The sequence below is a fragment of the Coenobita brevimanus genome, chromosome 86, assembly GCF_032717465.1.
Source record: "Coenobita brevimanus isolate Jiangsu-jjx chromosome 86, ASM3271746v2, whole genome shotgun sequence".
Taxonomy (NCBI): domain Eukaryota; kingdom Metazoa; phylum Arthropoda; class Malacostraca; order Decapoda; family Coenobitidae; genus Coenobita; species Coenobita brevimanus.
Genome location: NC_137039.1, coordinates 29,966,551 through 29,987,544, shown reverse-complemented (window position 1 = coordinate 29,987,544; position 20,994 = coordinate 29,966,551). Strand labels below are relative to the sequence as shown.

Sequence of the window (20,994 nt, the reverse complement as noted above, 5' to 3'; positions counted from 1 at the left end):
CACACACACACACACACACACACACACACACACACACACACACACTTGCATCATCTTCAAGTCTCATCTGCAGACCACATTATTAGATTTCATCTGCATTGTAGCCTGCAACAAACTCTCCTTTTCTCCTGCCACTGTTCTTTGCCTCAGCTGTGTATATTCTTGTGCCTGAGCCAAAGTGCGTGCAAGAGGTGCACCACGTAGGGTCACAGTGGTCCCTACCTCCCCTCGAGACACCACTGGAGCAGGGTCATCACGGCAATGGTAAACAAGACCAGGCTGGGGATGCACCTGTTGTATAGAAAAGGAAAAATGAGAGGGAGGTATTACAAGTAATGCTTGGATGAAATGTAAAAGTCGTAGTCATCATCATCATCATCGTCCTATTTCCCACTAAGAAAATGGTGTGTGAAGGATGCAGAAATTGGAAAAAGAAAGCATTAATGTATGAGAAATGCAGAGGTAGAATTGCAGTAATCTTTTTGTGCAAATATATGAGCAGAACCAAAGCTGGATACAAAACTACATACTCACAGTAAGGACAATAATGAAGGATTCTGAGTTGGAAGAGTGAGATGCGGGGATAAAGGATGCCTGAGTGAGGGGTGAGGATGTGTGGGGACGAAGGACTGGTACTATCTGTATCAAGGAGTCACATGGCAATAGGCTTGGAGTTATCTCGGAAGTCACCAGCTTGGAAAATCCTGTCCAATAAGAAAGTGGGTGGTCATCATTATTATCATCATCAACAATCATCATCATCATTACCATCGCAACAGATAATGTAATACTGATTATATATATATATATATATATATATATAAAAATTAGTAGGATCTACTTGTGATAAGATATATGTCCTCATTAGAAGTCACTGAAAACTACCCGTTTTCAACCTGATGGAGTGGCGAGATATGCAAGTCCTTCAACAAGTTCTCGGCATCGCCCAGAAACAAGGGGAGTAACCACAACACTTGGGTATAACTATACAATAAAGTCTCATATGTTTATACACAAGAATTCGTGTGTTTGTCTTTGCTTGCAGGTGAAGCTCCTTGAAATTCGGAAGGTTAGAGCTAAACCCAAACATGGATAAAGTACCTAAAAAAAAAGGATATGACCCCCAGAGTAATCCATGAAGTCACGGTCAACACACTTGGTGAGGACTCTCCTTGCTATTACACCATAAAGAAGTAGGCTGCTGACTTCAAGTAGGGCAGGAGAGCACAGAAGATGACCCATGGTTGGGAAGCCAAAAATCATCAACCAAGGACAATCAAGTGGAGACCATTCACTGGATAGTCTTGAATGACTGACATCTATCTGTGCAACAGATAGCTGACACTATGGGCATCAGTGATGGCTCAGTGCATGCTGTTTTGACTGACATCTTGAGTATGAGCAAGCTGTCTGCGGATGGATGCCCAAAATGTTGACACCAGACCAGAAGTTGACCAGACTGAAAACTTCACGGACACTTTTGGCTCATTTCCAGGCTGATCCAGCCAATTTCTGCTGGAGATAAGATGAGACATGGGTTCACCATGTTGAACCTAAATCAAAGAATCAAAGCAAGCAATGGAGACACTGCAGTTCTCCACCTCCCATGAAATTCAAGCAAGTGGCATCTGTTGGCAAGGTGATGGCCTCAGTGTTCTGGAACACTAAGGGAGTTCTCATGGTTTATTACTTGCAAAGGGATCAAACCATTAATAGAGCCTATTATGCATCAGAACTGCAACAGCTGAAAGAAGTCATCAAAGAGAAACTAAGAGGAAAGCTGTGAGCGAGCATGCTGTTGCTCCAGGACAATGCCCTAACCTAACGTACGGTACAAGGTCTGTTAAGAAAGTATCTGACCTTAGGCTCTAAAAAAATAAATAGCTAACCTGTTGGGCTATGACACTAATCCCCCCTCAATGTAGGCCCCTTCTGACTTGAAACACATAGCCCAGCATTCTTTCCATTGCCTGAAACATTACTGAAAGTCGGTTTTCAGTGTCTCCAGCAGGAGCTTCGTCGCATTCATCACGATCTCTTCTCTTGGATGAAAGTCACTCAAGACATGTTGGAGTATGCAAATCACTATCCAGACTTTCTGATGACTGTTATCACTGGAGATGAGACTTTAATGCACAGGCACAGCCCAGAAATCAAACCACAGTTGTCCCAGTGGAAGCATGTAGGGTCACCTCAGCCAAAAAAAGCATGACAGGTCTGCAGCAAGGTGAAATGCACTTGCATGTTGACAGTTTTTTTTTACTACCATGGTGTTGTGCATCATGAATGCTCACCAGGTCAGACAGCCAACAAACATTACTACCAACGTTATCTGTTGTCTTTGTGACGCAGTTCAGCATAAGAGATCTGATCTTTGGAAAGCGGAAAGTTGGAAGCTGCACCATAACAATCCCCCTGCCCATTCTTCTCAACTGATTCAGGAGTTTTTGGCCAAGCACAACATCCTGCAAGTCCTGCAGGTTCCCTACTTACTAGACATGGGTCTGTGCGACATTTTGGTTATTCTTTAAGCTCAAAACTCCACTGATGGGTTCTCAATTGAGACGAGAGGAGAGATCATGATGAATGCAATGAAGCACTTGCAGGAGGTACCGAAAAACAACTCTGAAAAATGTTTCAGGCAGAGGAAAGATTGCTGGACTATGTGTGTCAAGTCAGAAGTGGTCTACTTTGAGAGGGATTAGTGTCCTAGCTCAACAGATTAGCTATTTATTTTTTTAGAGCCTAAGGTCAGATATTTTCTGAACAGACCTCATATATGAAAAAAGGAAGTGTGACTTTAGTGGTAGGTGGGGGCACTCACCATCCACTCACTCGATGTAGCGCTGCTCTCTGGTGTCTGCCTTTTCCTCTCCTCCATCCTTCTTTCCTTCCATTCTCTTCTGTCTTCCATTCCTTCATTCCTTCCTCATCCGTTTGCCTACGGGTGACTTTACACTCCTTCTTCTGTCTTTCTTTCCTTCAGTCATTCCTCTTCCTTATGCCTGTGGGTGACTCTACACTGAGTGACAAGCCAAATGGTTTCATGTACACCAGGAAACCATTACTACGCTGGGTGGTAACCTTATAACCAAATTTTCGCGCCTGCTGGTTTAGTGGGTAATTATGACACTCCAATTGGACTGAGCTGGAGAAGGTTTGCATCAAAGGGATGGTTGGGGTTTATTGCTCACATAATGCCACTCAGGGATGAGTGTGGCTGGTCACTCTCATCTTAAGTGCCAGGGCCAACTTGCCTAGTCTCAGGCTCCTACGTTCCTCTTGGGACAACGTAGGAGTGGATGATGGATGGATGGATGGACCTCATATATGAAAGAAGGAAGTGTGAGGTGAATACCAACCAAACAGCAGGGGATAAGGTGGCATGGAAGTGATTTGTTCAAGGCCACCTCTTCTGGGAGTAATGTGTCTGGGTATAGTCACTGAAATCAACACAAAATACTGTACATGACATCAACTCACCCAGTCTGAAGCAGTCCCTCTGGTCTCTTGTCATCTTCACCCCCTGCACAATCCCCGCCTCACTCAGCCCTATGTACACCTTGCCACCCACGCCAGAATTCAGCATACCCAAGATAATCTGCATGGGATGTGCACAGTCTTAGGTGGATGCATAGCTATGGATAATGTGCTCTTACTGGACAGAAAATTACTACCTTTCAATGGCAAATGCTGAGCTACTATAAGAGACAGGTAGTTAAATATGTTGTAGGCAATTAAGACTGGTTATGGGAATGATGTACTGATGCAGTATTATCTTACTCTGCCATTAAGTACTGTACTGTAATCTGTAACTGGCTAAAAGGGGATGCACATCTCTGTCAGGCACTACCAAACTCATTACGCTTGTAATACTACTGACTGTAAAGAAGGAGGCATATTTAATAGTTCATGATTATCATAATCCTGTAACATGTATGGTAGACTCAGGATTCTCGGGATTTGAATGATGAGCGAATGGTCCATTTTACTGTGTATGCTGTTGATTAGTTCTCCCTATGTTGTGTATTTTTCTCTCTCCTTGCTTTTGGGATGTTACTCCATCCTTAAGTAAGAAAAAGAGGTCATAGTGATGATGATTATGATAATTATACATGGGGTGTGATTCAGAGTACAGGTCCTTTATCTCAGCCATTATATAATTTAAGGAGGAAGTAAGCTAAAGCACAGTCTTCCCCCTTTTTGTGCTTTAATCTCTACAGACTGAATTAAAAAATATATATACTGTATATCACTAGCCCAGATGAAATACAGTACAGTAGAAGGATGGAGTGGAGAGGTATATGAGAGAGGGGGCTGTGAGCTAGAGGTAACGCAGTGTAATGGCAGGGGACAGGGCGACATGGCGACAATTTGTTTGTGGGCACCCCCAATGGGATTAAGACAACTGGTTATAGATGGACAGGTGGAAACAGAGATGTCCCCAGGCCAATGAGGTATGGTGCAACCTGAAATACAGGGAGGGAGTTATGGGACATTCATAGTAGTATTAGTAGTTGTACCCTAGGCAATCTGGCTGAACAGCCCTGAGTCCCTGAGGAAGGCCACGGCTGAGACTGGGCTTTCCCACAAAGCTCTCAAGGAGTGTATGTTGTGTTGTTGGCACAGGCAATTGTGTGCAATGCAATCTTCCATAAAGTGCTTAATAAGTATGGGATGCTGTGTTGCATCCCGGACGAGCAATGACAGAGTTATCCAGCCTCTTCTGATAATTCGAGAGGGCTGGATGATGCCCACATCTGAGCCTGGTCAGGTGGACCCTGTCCTCACAAGGAAGGTAGGATCCAGAAGGGTGGATATCAGGATGCCATGCATGCAACTGTGTCTTGTCTTTGAGTGACTGAATGGAGTGGCAAGTAATCTGAGCATGGATATGCTTCTGGATGCTGGTTTCAGGTGGGCATGGGGGTAGAGATGACAGTACAGTATATACTGTACTGTATTTGTGTATGATATCGTGTGCTGGGTGTTGTTTTGATGTTCCATGGTGTGTGTGAATACACTGCCATGTAGTGTAGTGGATGGTGTGGATATGTGGAGGCTGCAGCAAGAATTTGTGTGCCTCTCATGTCTAGATGATCCTTGACTTTGAGGACTTTGGTTTCTTGGAGTAGGTGGTCTACAGATGCAGTAGCTGTGCAGCCTGTGATTAATCTTAGGATCCTGTTCTGTATGGTCTGTAGGTTGTTGCAGTGTGTTTCACTGAGGCTAGAAGCCCAATCAGGGCTTGCATAGTTCATTGTTGTGGTTTGTATATTGTGGTGGTGGTTTCTCTGTTGTGTCCGAATGTAATATGGGCATGTGACCTTAGGGCGTTGAGTCCTAGTGTTAATTTATTTTTAATGTTTGTGATGTGTTGTTTGAATGACACTGATGTATGTTACACCAAGGATTCTGTGTTTGTGTGTGTGTGTGTGTGGGGGGGAGTGTTGTTTATGGTGAGGTGTGGAATGTGACTATGTTCTGCTGTCCAGTTTGTGAGAAGGGTCACTCTAGATTTGGCTGGGGCTATTGTGAGTCCGTTTGTGGTGAACCATTCTTGTAGTGTGTGTAGATAAGGCTGGAGGATGTGTGGGGTTGTGTTTGCATTTTGGTAACAAGTAAGTGTTATGCTGTCTGCATAGACAGCTATGTGTATTTGTGGGGTGTGGGTATGTCATGCATGTATAGGTTAAAGGGTGTAGGGAACAAAACAGATCCTTGAGGGATGCTGTTTGTGAAGTTTCTGACGTTCGATGACTGACCAGCAAAATGTTACATGTGCACATCTGCCTGCTAAATAGTTTGCCAGCCATCTTTTTATGTATTTTGTTTGGGAGGTTGTGGCAGGGGATGCCATCAAAAGCTTTGCTAATGTCTAATGTGACTAGGAGTGTTCTGTGTGGTGGCCTAGCTGAATTGATGCCCTCAAAAACTCTTTGTGTAAGGTCTGTAAGAAGTGTGTTTGTGGAGTGTAGTGACCTAAAACCATGTTGTGATGGGGCTAAGGGGATGTGAGGTGTTGTTAATTGTAATACCAGTCATTCAGTGACTTTGGAAAGGGTGCAGAGGAGTGTGATGAGGCAGTGTGACGAAGGTAACGTGGGGTCTTTGTTGGGTTTGGGGATAGTGATGATAGTACCATGCTTCCAGATGTTGGGTAATAGCTTGTGTGAGTGGCTTTAATTTGTTACATTGGTGAGTGCTTGTATGTCTTGTGGTCCACGATGTTTAAGGTGTTGCTATGTTGCCTTTATTATCTGGGCCACAGGCAGATGAGTGCTTAATGTTGCTAATGATGTGCTTCGTCTGGCTGTAAGTGAAGGGTGCGAAGTCTGGGTCTGTGGGGAACTGTCTCTTGCATCGGATGACACGTTGGTCATCGCGATGGGGGTTTAGATGACTGACATGTGAAAAGTGATTGATGATAGTGTTTGCTTGTACTGTAGTTTGTTGGAGGGTATAATGTCTGTTGTTGTGATGGCATCGCGTGATTGTGTAGTGTTGCTGCTGGTGAGTGCAATGCTGTTTAGTGTTTTGAAGAGTTTGCTGGTGTTTGTTTTGTGATCAAGTGTTTGGAGATAATTATTCTAATTCAGTGTTTGCTGCTCTGATTATATAACTGGCCAGCTCTACCACCTGCTTATGGCAGTGTCACAACAGGAAAACATTCCCTTCCAGAAGCATCCAAAGTTTAAAGGTTGAAAAGACAACTTACCTGCAGCAGTGTGTTCATTCGAATATTGGGTACACTCTTGTCCAGGATAATATGGTGAGTTTGGTCAGTGCGGACATTTAGCAAGTGTCCATAGTGTACCCACCCTGAAGTTGAAGACAAAAAAATATAAGTGATACACAGAATATCCTTGATTATCTTAAAGCCATCAGTAGGTAAAATGAGATATTTATATGTATAACTGTTCTAAAAATAAAATCTTTATGGTCTCTATTTATCATTCAATTTCTATAACCCCACCCAGCTAACAGGGGCCTAGGGCTAGGCTGTTCAGTCCAGACATCCAGGGCAACAGTAACCAGTCACTTCCCCTCAGTGGCATTATGTGAGAAAAAAAAACACGCCCATCAGATGCAAACTTTTCTGAATCACATCCAGCTGGAGTGACGTAACCCACTGGATTACCAAGCATCTATTTGTTGGCAGTTATGTTACTGCCTGTCATGGGAAATAGTTCCTTTAAATGTTCTGGAACATGGTAGCCTATCATCAGGCCTCCACACCACAGGCAGTGTAACATGGAACATGCTAAAAACTACGGTACTTTAAACCACACAGCCTAGGGATACCATTCCCTAAGCTGAAAAAACTGATGGGTGTTAGCCAGACAACAATGATAATGATGATGACCACTTGACCACATACCCATGTTACTAACCACCACCTCCCCCTTCTGCCACTGCCACCCAGTCCTGCTCTGATATGGCATCAATTGACGAGTGGTGAGCATACGGCGAACCTCCAAGTCCCAGTTGCGGTCAGGAGCCATCATGCTGGCCATGCGTACCACAGGCAGGGATGAATCGTGTGGTCTGGCTTGATGTGATATAGTCTTAGGCACTCTGTGATTTCTGTGGGATGATATTAACCCAGTCACTACCTCAAGGGCTTTTCTGGTTTCAACACTGCTGCTACAGTACCTGTACACTGTTGATTACATTACACTTCATTACAATGAAACTGCCCACAGGAACACCCTGTTACTGGTGCCTCTATGTGAATATCTTGGGGCTCTATATGGATGCTGCTCATATATTTCCTATCTCTACTCATTAAGGACAACATCTGATGACGCTAACTTTTGGTCACTGCTGCACAATTTTTAAAAATTTAAAATCAGCTACAACTGACAACTGGCATTCTGTCCAAGGAAAACAGTGCCAGCCATGGTTGACACCTGGTATCTAAAGATTATTTGCTCTCTCTCTTTCTCTCTCTCTCTCTGTCTCACACAAGGTCATATGAGGTCTGTCCAAAAGAAATTAAACTTTTTAAAAAGCACACCAACTATCTGGTGTTGTGTGATCACAACTGGAACACTGTGGAGTGGCAGCTTTGAGCTTTAGTCTACCACTAGCCATACTGCACCTAAGTCCCTTAGTCAAAGAGGTACACACCCTTGAACGAACATGTGTTTAGCGCACTTGAAGAAATTTCTTCTATCTCTTCTGCTGTCTGAAATCAGCAACCTTTCAGAGTGGATTTCAACTTCAGGAACAAAAAAAGTCCACAGGGAACAAATCCAGAGAGTAGGGTTGCTGGGAGATGACAGTGTCTCATGCTTTGCCAAAAAGTCACAGATAGGAAGTGACACATTAGCAGTTACATTGTCATGATGTCACATCCAGCTTTTGTATGTCCACATTTCAGGTCTCTTCCTTTGCACTGCCTCCCTCAAACACTTCAGGGCATCCAAGTAAAACTCTTTATTGACTGTCTGACCATGTGGAACAAATTCATGAAGATTGACACCCTTAACCCCTCCATGCCAGGCTGTTTATACTGTACCACTGTCTTCCTTTCAGTACGGGCAATTTTTCCAAAGATGCTTGTTTTCAAACCTTAATATTTCAGAAAGTATAGCGGTTACGGAAACAAATTAAAAACCATATTACTCACCAACTCTTCTTGCAAACAAAAGCATTCTCAGTTCTGTACATGGTTGTGTTGACGAGTAAGGGTGTGAAGAATATACGTCATTTTTGGCCGCCAGGCAGGCTGTATTCGTGCATGTGCTTATGGCCCCAACTCTGGCTTTGCTCTCAACATGATAAGTTCTCCATTACTAGATAAACTAGACACAATTGCATGCAAGTGCCCTATGGCGCTACCACTTAGCCCTTTCCTAGTATCTTTGGAAAGAGGCTTGGCAGGGATGGATAAGGCAAGAGGTCCACATGAGGTGGGAATGGAATTGAAAAAGAGGCTTAAGAAACATCATCCTACACCTGGCAAAGTCAGAGAAGACTGAGGTATGCTTGCCTCAGGTGCTGGGTGGCTATCCCCAACCTATGGTGACGAGATCAAGAGGCAGCCACTGAACTGTGGCACTAAAACACTTGGAGTCATAGCCATCCCTCAGCATCCCCAGCCCACCAATTTCGCGTCGGATATAACTGTCCCCCAGCGCTTAGGGGTTATAAGAAAAAAAAAAAAAAAATCAACATTACCTTCACATTTGAGTGACTCTGGTGTGCTTTTTTTGGTTGTAGAGACAATGTTCCAACCTACTGCAATGACTGCTTTCTTGTTTCGACATCATAGCAGTACATCCTCATTTCTTCACCTGTTATAACATTTCCCAGAGAGTTTTCATCAGCATTCAAACAAACAGCTATTGATTGACTGTGATACAGTTCTCTTTATGCTCATCTGTCAGCAGACACAGCACAAATTTTTTGGCAACACAATGCATCTTCAGGTTTTTGGTTAAAATCATGTGGTATAAACTTTTACAGATGCTTTCTTCTTCACAAACTTCACAGACAGCCAGGCAACAATTTTCATGAATCACAGCATGCACTTTCTCAACATGATCATCGTCTCTTGATGTGGAAGGCCGTCCAGAGTTGGGATTATCTTTGGTGGATGTTCTACCCAATTGGAACCACTACAACCATTTGTGACATTGCATACAGTTCAAACAATCCTCCACAGAAACCAACTGCAACATCTGAAAAATCTCCATAAAAGTTTGTCCTAAACTGAAACAGAATTTCATGCAAACACATTCCTCCTCAATTTCCTTCATTGTTCAACTTGCAACAAATAAACCATGCACTAAACACACATTCGCTCAAATGCACGTACCTTGATGACTTAAATGATGTAGTAGTAGTAGTTGTTCCATACGCAGTCTGGCCGAACAGCCCCGACTTAAGTGATGTGTGATATGGCTAGTTCTACTCTGAAGCTCAAAGTCACCACAACACAGCGCTCCCATTGTTATCACGCTACACTGGCAAAATGGTGCGCTATTTAAAGAGTTTGGTTTCTTTTTGGATAGACCTTGTACATACACATGAACAGAGGTTTCCTCCACACGTATGCCACATACCTCTTTATCCTAACATCCTGTGCTCTATGTGTGACGGCTGCCCACTTCTCCGCCTGTTCCCGGCCTCCCAGTAACACCAATATGCTCTCCCATACTTGTCGGCAATCATCAGAGCTAAGTGCCATCTCACATAATGCTGCAAATGCAAATGAAAACAATGATGGGGATTACAATGCCTCATCTTGAAAAATGCTGTCACTCCATTTCACCATTAACCAAAAATCAGTTAAGGGATGCCTATATTCTTCTTACATTAACATGGGATAAAAACTGCCATCTCTCCATCATCAGTGCTAAGTTGTGGCAATAGCCTAGGTCAACACTAGAATACAGTGCTAGTTATGATGCAGTGCACTGGAAAAGTTACAGTGCCATAGTACTATCTTTTTCTGGCACTGATCAACAGGAAATAAGCAGCAAACACAAAAATCATGGATAAGGAAGGTGAAAAGAGTATAGGTGTACACAAATTACTAAAACAAATCAGTCTGGTTCACATTTACAGTTGTCATACAGAAGTGTAATGCTGTATGGTAGTGAGACCTGGCCAGTACAGGAAGAGGATATTTGCAGGCTCAAAGGTACAGAATGGACAATGATTAGGTGGATGTGCAGTGCATCCCTGAGTGTGAGGCCTGGAGGGTCTAGGTTTATGATGGAAGAGTTGAGGGGTAGGATGGGCCTGGAGTGTATTGGTGTTGTGATGAGGAGAGGTAAACTGAGATGGTTTGGGCCCGTGGAGAGGATGGGGATAATAAATGGGTGCAGAAAGCAAGAAGCGTTAATGTTTGAGGTAGGACTGTGAGAGATACACCGAAAAAAAACCTGGGACGAGGTCACTCAGTGTGACCTCAGGGATAAGGGAATGAATAGGGAAGCTGCCAGAGATCGAGCAGCATGGAATGCCGCCATTAGGTAACCAAGGCTGATGCATGCAAGCGTGTTGGAGCCTTCAAAAACAAAACAAAATGAAGTGATACAGAAGCATTAAACCTCTGAAACCTTAAGTATGTCTTCTTTTGTTATCATAAGTGATAAATTCAAATCCCAATCATGCTACCAACAATAATTATTTGGTCATCTGTCCACATATATATATACAGTATATATATATATATACTGTACATATATATATATATATATATACACACAGTACATACAATACATCCCCACAGTATGCAAGTTCCGAGCATGCGATCCCCCTTGTATGTGAGGACCTATTTTTTTTTTTTAGTGTAATTTTTATTAGTACACGAATTGAACTCCTTGTAAGTGAGACGGTCAGTGAAGAGTGGCCCAAATCCAGGGTTACCCCGAGTATGCGACATTGTCCCCCCAAGAAGCGATAACGGGTAAAGGTAAGGAGCCATATTCTTGTTGGTTTTGTTAAGCCACATCGTTGTTGATTTTTTTTTTATGTGTCCGACTCTGGGCAAAGGCTTCAGGGCCTGTTTCTTGGGGGGGCAGTGACCTATCCCAAGGTCCAGTAGTCCTCCTACACCTCCACTTGTCACCACTTCGGTGCTAACACCCACCATCCATATTGAATACATGCTAGGGCTGTCTCATTGTCTCACATAGGACTTGTGTATTGGTATTAGTGGGGGTATTTTTACATGTCGGCAGGTCAACTGGTAGATAAGGAAAGTCTGCTTGTAGGAAATTCATATCGTTAAACTGTTCCCTGTCCCAGCCGGGATTCGATCCTGGGTCCATTAGGACTGCAGGCCGCCTCCCTACCGATTCAGCCACCTAGTAAAGCCATAATCTTGTGGGTTTACTTTATCTTAGGTAATATGTCTTAGATAGTTTCCCTGTATAGTACAATACTGTACTTAGATCTGAAAGGCATCTCAAGGGTTGCCCATGAAGGGGGATGCCGCTCATAAGTTTATGTATTCACACTACGCGAATTCCTAATATGCGATGTCCTCTGCTGCCCATATAGGTGCGTACTAGGGGGATGTACTGTATATATATATATATATATCATTCATCATCATCCAGACCTCCTTTTCCATCCTAGGAGCAAGTGAGGAGTAGCAACGTCCAGACAGCCTAAATCTGCCTAATCCAATGGGCCATGCTTCCATTCACTCACCATGCAAGCCCACGGAATCCTGGCTCTATCTGATACGCCAGAAACATTCACCATGTTCTGTAGCTTAACACAGACGTATCCGATAGAGTCAATCCAGACACCGTCACGTTAAAAAAGGGTGCCGAATCTCTGATCATGCGCTTCTCCTCATAATAATCATCCAGCCAGCTCGATCTCGTGTCAGTCCCCTAGCTTCACCGACTTCCCATCACTTAACTCTTTTCTACATTTACTCTCATGGCACGACTCTCTCAGACATCTGCAAAACACTGCACTAGTCTACCAAGTTCTTGTCTGGTATTTGCAAGTACCACAGTACTGCATCATCAGCATACAACAAATTTTAGACATTCCATCCATCACCATTCATTACCAACACCATCCCCCTCTCCATTATTCATGTTTTTTACTTCTCTCATCACCCCATCCATATATATATTGAACAACCATGGGGACATCACACAACCTTGTCACACGCCCACAATGATCATGAACCATTCACTTACAAGCTCATTTACCCTTACACATGCTTTACTACTATCATAAAAACTCTTCACGACACCTAGCAGCCCACCAGCTACCCCGTACGTGTGCAAAATCTTCCACAGTCCTTCTCTGTTTACTTTGTCATATATATATATATATATATATATATATATATATATATATATATATATATATATATATTTTTAATAACAGAATGGAGGAAGGAAAAACAAATGAATAAAAAAAAATAATCCATACACCAGATTACTGGTGTCCTCTGTTCATAAAATATCTGTAACAGTTAGACTTGAACAGCTGTGGGTTGAAATTTGGAGGGAAACAACTCTGGGGAAGCGAGTTCCAGAAAGATGCAGTTCGGGGGATGAAAGAATTCTGATAGGCAGAAGTTCTGCAATATGGCTGAGTGACATTCCACTCATGAGCGCTACCAGATGCCCGTGTAGCACGAGGGAAGGCATGGAGAGGTGGCACCATGGATGCAACTTTGTCTGAGCATTTGGCAAAGAAATATCTGTAAAATAATGCAAGGGAGGCAACATTCCTTCTTACTTGCAGGGGAGGTAGTTTGTTTGTAATGGCTGGCAGGGTTGTTAATAATTCTAACAGCTTTGTTCTGAATTTTATCTAGTTGTTTTAATGCAACCACTCCACATCCATTCCACAAGGGTGAGCAATATTCAAGCTGAGAGCGCACATGACTCTTATAAATTATAGCCAACTGCTCATCAGCAAAGAAGTTACGGACTCTGTACAATAATCCACGAATGCCATAAACACCTTACAGTCCTTCTCACGAGCCTTCTCTGATATCTGTCTCTGCAAATATTTGATCCACACATTCCCTGCCACTCTTAAAGCCACCCTGTTCATCACTCACCAGAACTTCTGATATCTCTCTTACTTTCTCTGTAATAATCCTTCCATATACCTTCCCTACCACACTCAATAAACTTATGCCACAATAATTCTTGCCCTCACTTTGCTCACCTTTATTTTTGTACACGGGTACAATCACAACCTTTTTCCATTCTGCTGGCACAGTTTCACTCATCCATGCCTTCTTACATATCTCCAACAAGCACTTCATTCCATTCTCTCCACTACGCATAATGATCTCTGCATACACCTCATCAGCCCCAGCTGCTTTCCCAGTTTGCAGCTATTTCACAGCGTTCTTCACCCGTGCGAGTGTCACGTTTCCTATCACTGCGTTCTTTCTCTGCACACCCCCAAAACCAATCAAGTTTAGAGCGGCTATGCTCTCTCTATTCCCATTCATCAGGCTTTCAAAATATTCTTTCCATCTGGTCCTTACTTCATCCCCATGGGTTAATAATCTACCAATTACATCCTTCACACTTTCACATTTTTTTCCAGTCATTTCTGCATTTCTGCACCTCCTTCCAGAATTACGGTACTTCCTATTTGCAGAGTAATTTGCATTCATTTTTCTTCCTAGATCATCATTTACCTCCTTCTTTTTCCTCTTCCCTAGTCTCTTTACATGCTTCTTGTTCTCAATATATTCAGTTCTTATTTCAATTGAACCCCTGTCCTGTAACCGCTCTAGCCACTTCTTCCTCTTTTCCTCCACTGTTCTCTTAACCTCTTCATCCTACCATGCCGCACCTTTCTCCTTCGCTGTTACTCTTGCCATACCACACACTGCTTTAGCATTCCTAACTAAGCAATCCCTATATGCATTCCACAGGCTGTCCAGATCCATTTCACTCCAATTCACTGATTCTAACTCCTCCCCTACTTTGGACCTGTATCCATCTGCCATTTCGTTGATCCTCAGCTTCTCAACTTTCAGTCATTCTCCCTGACTGCTAATCTCTCTCCTAGTCCACCTCACTCCTCTCAGACTGATCTTGCATACTAGAATCATATGATCAGACAGACATTCACACCATCCTCTCACAGCCATCGTATCAGCAACCATTCCCAGTATCGACCTCTCTACTGTACGAGCACATAATCAATCAGGCTCCTTTCAACATGATCCCCGTTCCCTCTATACAATGTATATTTATGCGCATCTTTGTGTTTGAAATGCGAGTTACAAATTCACAACCTCCTTTCTTGACACATATCCTTCAGTCGCATCTCATTATCATTTTCTCCTGGCACTTCGTTACAACCCATCATGTCCTTATATGTACACAGGATTATAAAGCCTCATATAGTGGCAGTGATATACATGTGGGCCAACACTTAGTTATACAAATGTCTCTCAGTTCCCTCACTATCCCCCCCACCCTCAAAAGAAGATGGTGCACTGAAGAAGGGTAACTTCAGCCTGCAGTCTACTGAGTTCAAGTTCAGAAGGGCCTGGGGTTACAACTATAATTACTTAAGTGTTGTACGCATGTCTCACCCCCATACAGCTGAAAGAAAGTACAGTAATTTATTATTAGCTGTTAATGTTTTTGACAGTTTAGACACTCTGACCAATATAAACAGGAACATAGAGGCTTGGGGCTAGGCTACTTAGTCCCAACATGCACGGCAATGGTGGTCAGCCTCACTTGCCCCTGAGTGGCATTATGTACGCAATAAACCCCAACCACCCCTCAGACGGAAACATTTACATAAACAGGGAATGACTTACTAGCGAAGATCCCCTCTCTGGCCAGCAATAAACGTATCTTAGGGGAGGAAGCCATGGTAGTGGTCAGGATGGCTGCCGCGTGGTTGATGCATGCAGTGGATGTAACGTTATTTGTTCCTCGCAACAGGTAATCTGGTTAAAGTACACACACCTTAAGTTTTAACAATACAAAACTTGTACCTATTTTTCAATATCATAATCATCATCTCAACCATCTGAGTAAACTAAAAGATGGGGTGAGGTAGGATACAAATATATTATCATCACCATAACTCACTTTTCCACAATTACAGGGTATATGGTACAGTACTGGTAATGTACTGTGAAATAGGTAATAATTTATTATGGTGATGCAAAAGGCAAATAATTTATCATGATAAAGGGAAACAAAACATAAAATGATCACTAACTAGTCCATACCCAGTCAAGTACATAAGAAACTAATTAACCAATTAATTAACCAATTAATCAATACATGCCAACTACCTGTTATGATAAGTGAAACCTGAGAGAGGATGTGTGAGGTGGGTAGAGCATCAACAAGAGTTTCCAGCAGGTGCAGAGTCAGCTGAGCCAGTTCCCGTACCTGTAACCAGCTGGCCAGTGGTCTGTAACATGCCAAGCAATGCTAGTCATGCACCAATACATACACATTATTCCAACATAAGCTCCTATAACACATCCAACATGATAAAATCTCATTTTTGTTCTGGTGATCATGCAATAACAACAAAAAATAACAATAACAGCATCATACTGAAGGGATTAAAAATAGCTATTCCAAGAAATGCATAACCAGCATTCACTAGCATAATCTAAATACTGTAAATGCCATGCATGACTTAATTTCTTGGTGCATCATGTAATATTACTTAACAGTGGTAAGTGAAAAATTAATAACAATATGCATCACAGGCTTAGCTTTGAGGAACATTTCACTGTTACTGTGTGTATATATATATCTATCTATATACTGTATATATATATATTTAGCTAATGGTGTAAAGCAATACTCTACTGACAATGGGATCCTGAAACCATTACAGTGGTTCTAACAATCCTGAAGGGATGGCAGGCAATGAAAAAAAAAAAATGTATACTGTATATTTATAATTACTACTGTATTTATGCATAGCCTGGGGTAGGTGGGGGCACTCACCATCCACTCAGTCAATGTAGTGCTGCTCTCAGCCCTTTCCTCTCTTCCTTCCTTCTTTCCCTCCTTCCTCTTCTGCCTTTCTTTCCTTCATTCTTTCCTCTTCCTTCTATCTGCTGGTGACTCTACATTGAATAACAAGCCAAATGGTTTCCTGTACACCAGGAAACCATTAACAATGCTGGGTGGTAACCATATAACCAAATTATGGTGCCTGGTGACTTAGCGGGTACTCAAGGGGCTCCAATCAGACTGTGCCAGTGCAGGTTTCTACTCTAGGGGTGGTTGGGGTTTACTGTTCAAGTAATGCCACTCAGGGATGAATGAGGCTGGTCACTCTCATCTTAAAGGTCAGGATCAACTTGCCTAGCCCCAGGCTCCCACACTCCTCATGGGGCAACACAGGATTAGAAGATGAATGAATGAATGAATTTATGCATAGCACTGTAGCAGCTGGCTTCATACACCTGATGAAGAGAGGCTGCTATACTACTGTATATATGTTGATGGTGTATTGACAACAAAGAAAAAGAAGAAACTGGTTAAACAAAGTAAAAACAGACACCATGCAAAAAATAAATAAATAAAAAGAGACAAAAGAGAGCAAAGCAAAGCAAAGGCAATAAGCTTCTCAAACAAACCAGACACAGTACATCCTGGGAACACAAGAAGGGAAAACCAACAACTACAACAAAGCAGACATCATATTCAGCACCTCCTGGGAACTGTACTTGCCTGACATCGATGGAACACAGGTCTTGGGCCAGGTCAGGGCGGTGGCACAATGACACTAGCAGGGCCAGTGGGGGAGCCACTAACCAGGAGGGTGGACATGGCACCACTGGGTAAGGGGGATGACAGATCATTTAGTTTAGGTATAATACAGTCAGCAACAAAAATAATGTCACCTCTCACTACTTCTCTCTCTCCATGGGTTTTGAAAATCATCAGCAACAAAAATAATGTCACCTCTCACTACTTCTCTCTTCATGGGTTTTGAAAATCAGTCTCATGATTCTACAGCAACTGACAATGAGTACTTTGTTCGACTACAGATCAGCATCATCAGTGTCGTTAGCTTCAGATTCAAGAGGCCAATTTTCAAAGACCTTAGACAGAGCAGCAGGAGAGATGATACAATTTTAGTTGATGACAGTACGTTGCAATTTGTCCTAACATGTACCTTCTCAATATACAACACTGTCATATGTGGGTACAGTTCCTCTACTTGAATAATTCATGGCACTGTGACACAAAGACACTTACTGCATTCCTTTTCAGACTTCCTTATTTTGTCACCATGTTATTACTATATAGTCCTTTTAATTTAAAATTGGACTAAGATTGCCATCTTGCCATCTTAAATAGTAAGTTGTAAAAATAGATTAACAATTGAATATTATGCTAGTCATGAAGAAATGCTATGGAAAAGGATGCAAAGCTGCAATACTGTCTTACTCTACCAGCTAGCTAGATGAAATATGCTACAATAATGGATTAAAATCTGGGCCAGGTCAAGGTGATACCCATCTGTTCCTCCACATCTTCCCCACACCCACCAGGGAGCCTGGCCAGTCGACCATGCGGGGGCAGCTGAATGAGGCTATGTGGGAGGAGGATCAGGTGGTGGGGGGCTGGACACATGTGTACCGTTCCCGTGTCTATCCCATAAACACGCACAATGGGTCCAGCAGTCCGCACTACACGCACACGTATGTACACCAAGTCTGAGGGTGTGTGCATCTTGCTGCCTTGTGGATCAAGGATACTGATGCTGTTCTGTGGTGAGGTCAAAGTATTGTTAGAGCTCAAAATCCACAGAGAACTTGTTCATAATATCAATTAAACAATTAATGCTTAAAGTGTTTGGAAAATTACTATCTTCATTTAATGATGCCCTTCACTAATATGACATACTGTATACTTATTTTACAGCTCCCTTCATCATTACAAGACAACTTAATCAGTGAAGGGGTTAACGTAGACAGTATCTAGATCACTCAGGTCAAAAATTCTCTCCTATGTTGGTAAACTGATCTGGATATCATCATCATCATCATCACCACCTCTCATCACATCCTAGGATGGGTTGAAGAGCTAGCAAGATCAGATTAACACACATGGTAAAGATACAAGTTTTCTTGAAGTTACTAAAAATACAGTCAAAACATTATTTTCATAACCTCTCCAGTATTTTTGCACTCCAATACAAATGCCTTCTCTACCTGCAGCCTAAGTCCAAGTGTTGAACCAAGGGATGGGACACTCTTCAGTGTTTTCTTCACCTGCAGTTTCTCAATATCAGTGGACATTTCCCTCAAATGATCCACCCATGCTGCTGAGTTGACCATAAATACCACTCCATTTGCATAAACTTGGCCCAAGCGAAAGTCTGCCCATTCAAAATTTGCCTCTGGAACAGGATGTGGTGACTCTGTTGCACTGTCTCTTAGTTTAAGGGCCTCAGTCTTGTCTCTGGATTGATAGGAGAATGGGTTGGATTTCTCCCTTACTTGGATCTCTTTGGCCCTCATGATGTTTACATATTTTCCAGTTTCTTCAATTAATTCTGTTATGGAGTGAACCAGTGGCTGTCCCAATCCTTCCTTCTCTGTCACCTCATATATTCTGAATACCTGCCATACATAGATCAGGTACATGTCAGAGTGGCTCCCCTTGTCTTCAAATGTATTCTGAAATGCCGTCAGTGAGTCCTGGGGTGACATGCGAACAACGTGGGCTTTGATGGTTGTACTCTTGTTGGCTCCATGCTGGTAAGTCAGTAAATCTCGGATGGATGTCTCTGAGTATTTTGCTTCATGACTGAATGTGGCCACAATTGAATTGTAAATGCTTGGTAAAAGGTTATCATTTTTTATAATGTTTACCACTCCATCGTGAATGCCTCCTCTGAGCACAGAATTAACACATGGAACAAGAGACTTCAAGATTTCACTCAAACTAGTCAGATCTCCCTCAAGGTCCAACACAGACTGTATATAACCAAGGAAGTTTGTTAAAAATAGAGATGACAGATCTTTATTATCCTGTAGAGTTCGAGAGAAGGATGACACCATATCAGTCAAGTCAGATGGTGAGGTTGCCAATCTAAGCTGGTTGGCATGTACCTCTAGTTCTGAAAGTAAACTTAATTCTTTGGTCTGGTAAGGTAAAAGTGACTGAGTGTGCTGGCATGCTTTGATTCTCTGGCAGAATGTCTTCAGCTGCTTCTTGGCTTTCAAAAAGGATAAATTGCTCTTAGCTGACACATTCTGAAGCTCATCAATGCTTCTGGAATCAGGGCAGCTCACTTGGTTATCATTTATAACTGTAGTGCCACGCCCATTCCCTGAGACAGCACACTGTACATTCTGATATAAATGTTCTGGTGAGCAATTTACTTCATCCTGGAAAATTATATCAACTGCTTTTTCATTTGTTACCTGATGTATGGGTAATTCATCACACCTGGACACTGTATCTTGAGTTATATCTTTTCTTGTATTACAAGTTGAAGGGACATGGCAGTTACCTGCTTCACCTCCCTCAGTATTTCCATTATCTATGAATGATGTAATGATATCTGAATTACTCAAGTTTTTGGAACTAGATGGCACTTTGATTTGCTGCAGCTTCATTTCCACATTCAGTATGTTATCTTTTCTTTGTACAACACATTTGCAGCTCTCAGGTTTTTCTTTGTCTTCAACAGAGCTACTGGGTGAGTCTGTCTGTGTTCCAAGTACATTATCCTTCCTGCCATCGCCTATGTTATTCTGTCTATGTACAATCATGCACTGGCTCTCAGGTTGGTCTCTGTCTTCAACTGAACTACTAATGGAGTCATTACTGGTACACTCCTTCCTAGCATCACTTCCATGTTTCTTCAAGATGCCAAGAAGCCACGCGTACCTGGATTGACCTAAGCTACTGCTCTCCATACTGATCCCCTTGATATGCTACCTGGAAGAGAATTTACAAATGATCTTAACCAAGTTAGAGAAAAAATAAATTTCCATAAAAGTTAGCAACTATCACAGACTTTCTGGTCATCCTATATAATAACCATTCTAACTGCATTCTGTGGGGTCTGGTTAGTACAGTACTTGGATGGGTGACTGCCTGGGAACACCAGATGCTGTTGGCATCCCTACATGTCAAGTGGGGTTGGTGGAGGATTAGTGCCCCTCCCTGTAAAACAATTAACTCTAAGCCCTTGGCCACCCTGTCTGGGATACATGGCGTCTGGCAATGAATGAATAAATGAAGGCAAAATTATGTACAGTACAGTATAACTAGCAAATTTTTTCACAACTTAATCTTACGATGGTTTATATATATATATATATATATATATATATATATATATATATATATACATATACAGTATATATAAATAATGTATACATATATATATATACAGTCTCTGACCTCCCTACTTGGATGCTGACACACTCAACTTTCATCATCATCATCATCATCTCTGCTATGCCAAAATAAAATGAAAAGTATGTCAATCTGATAAGAAGTTAACCAAATCTTT

At 42.2% G+C, this 20,994-nt stretch overlaps 1 protein-coding gene across 1 annotated transcript; it reads right to left on the bottom strand.

Moving 5' to 3' along the window:
* Positions 1–63: 63 nt before the first annotated feature.
* Positions 64–20,392, bottom strand: LOC145410642 (uncharacterized). Its single transcript, XM_080280756.1, has 11 exons — positions 18,677–20,392; positions 18,011–18,230; positions 17,187–17,292; positions 15,782–15,903; positions 15,296–15,427; positions 10,074–10,209; positions 7,382–7,587; positions 6,719–6,822; positions 3,484–3,601; positions 535–704; positions 64–291 (listed from the first exon to the last, which is right to left on the bottom strand). The coding sequence occupies exons 1-11, from the start codon at positions 20,390–20,392 to the stop codon at positions 64–66; spliced, it is 3,258 nt and encodes a 1,085-aa protein (XP_080136882.1).
* Between the last annotated feature and the right edge of the window lie 602 nt (positions 20,393–20,994).

What these genes read in the sequence shown, in the direction of transcription:
- LOC145410642 (XM_080280756.1), bottom strand. Translation starts at nt 20,392, where the DNA reads ATGGAGAGCAGTAGCTTAGGTCAATCCAGGTACGCGTGGCTTCTTGGC. An exon ending in CTGTGTTCCATCGATGTCAG is followed by an intron (nt 15,904 to 17,186) that starts GCAAGTACAGTT and finishes GGCATGTTACAG; the next exon opens with ACCACTGGCCAGCTGGTTAC. An exon ending in CCTTCATTATTGTCCTTACT is followed by an intron (nt 292 to 534) that starts GTGAGTATGTAG and finishes TCTATACAACAG; the next exon opens with GTGCATCCCCAGCCTGGTCT.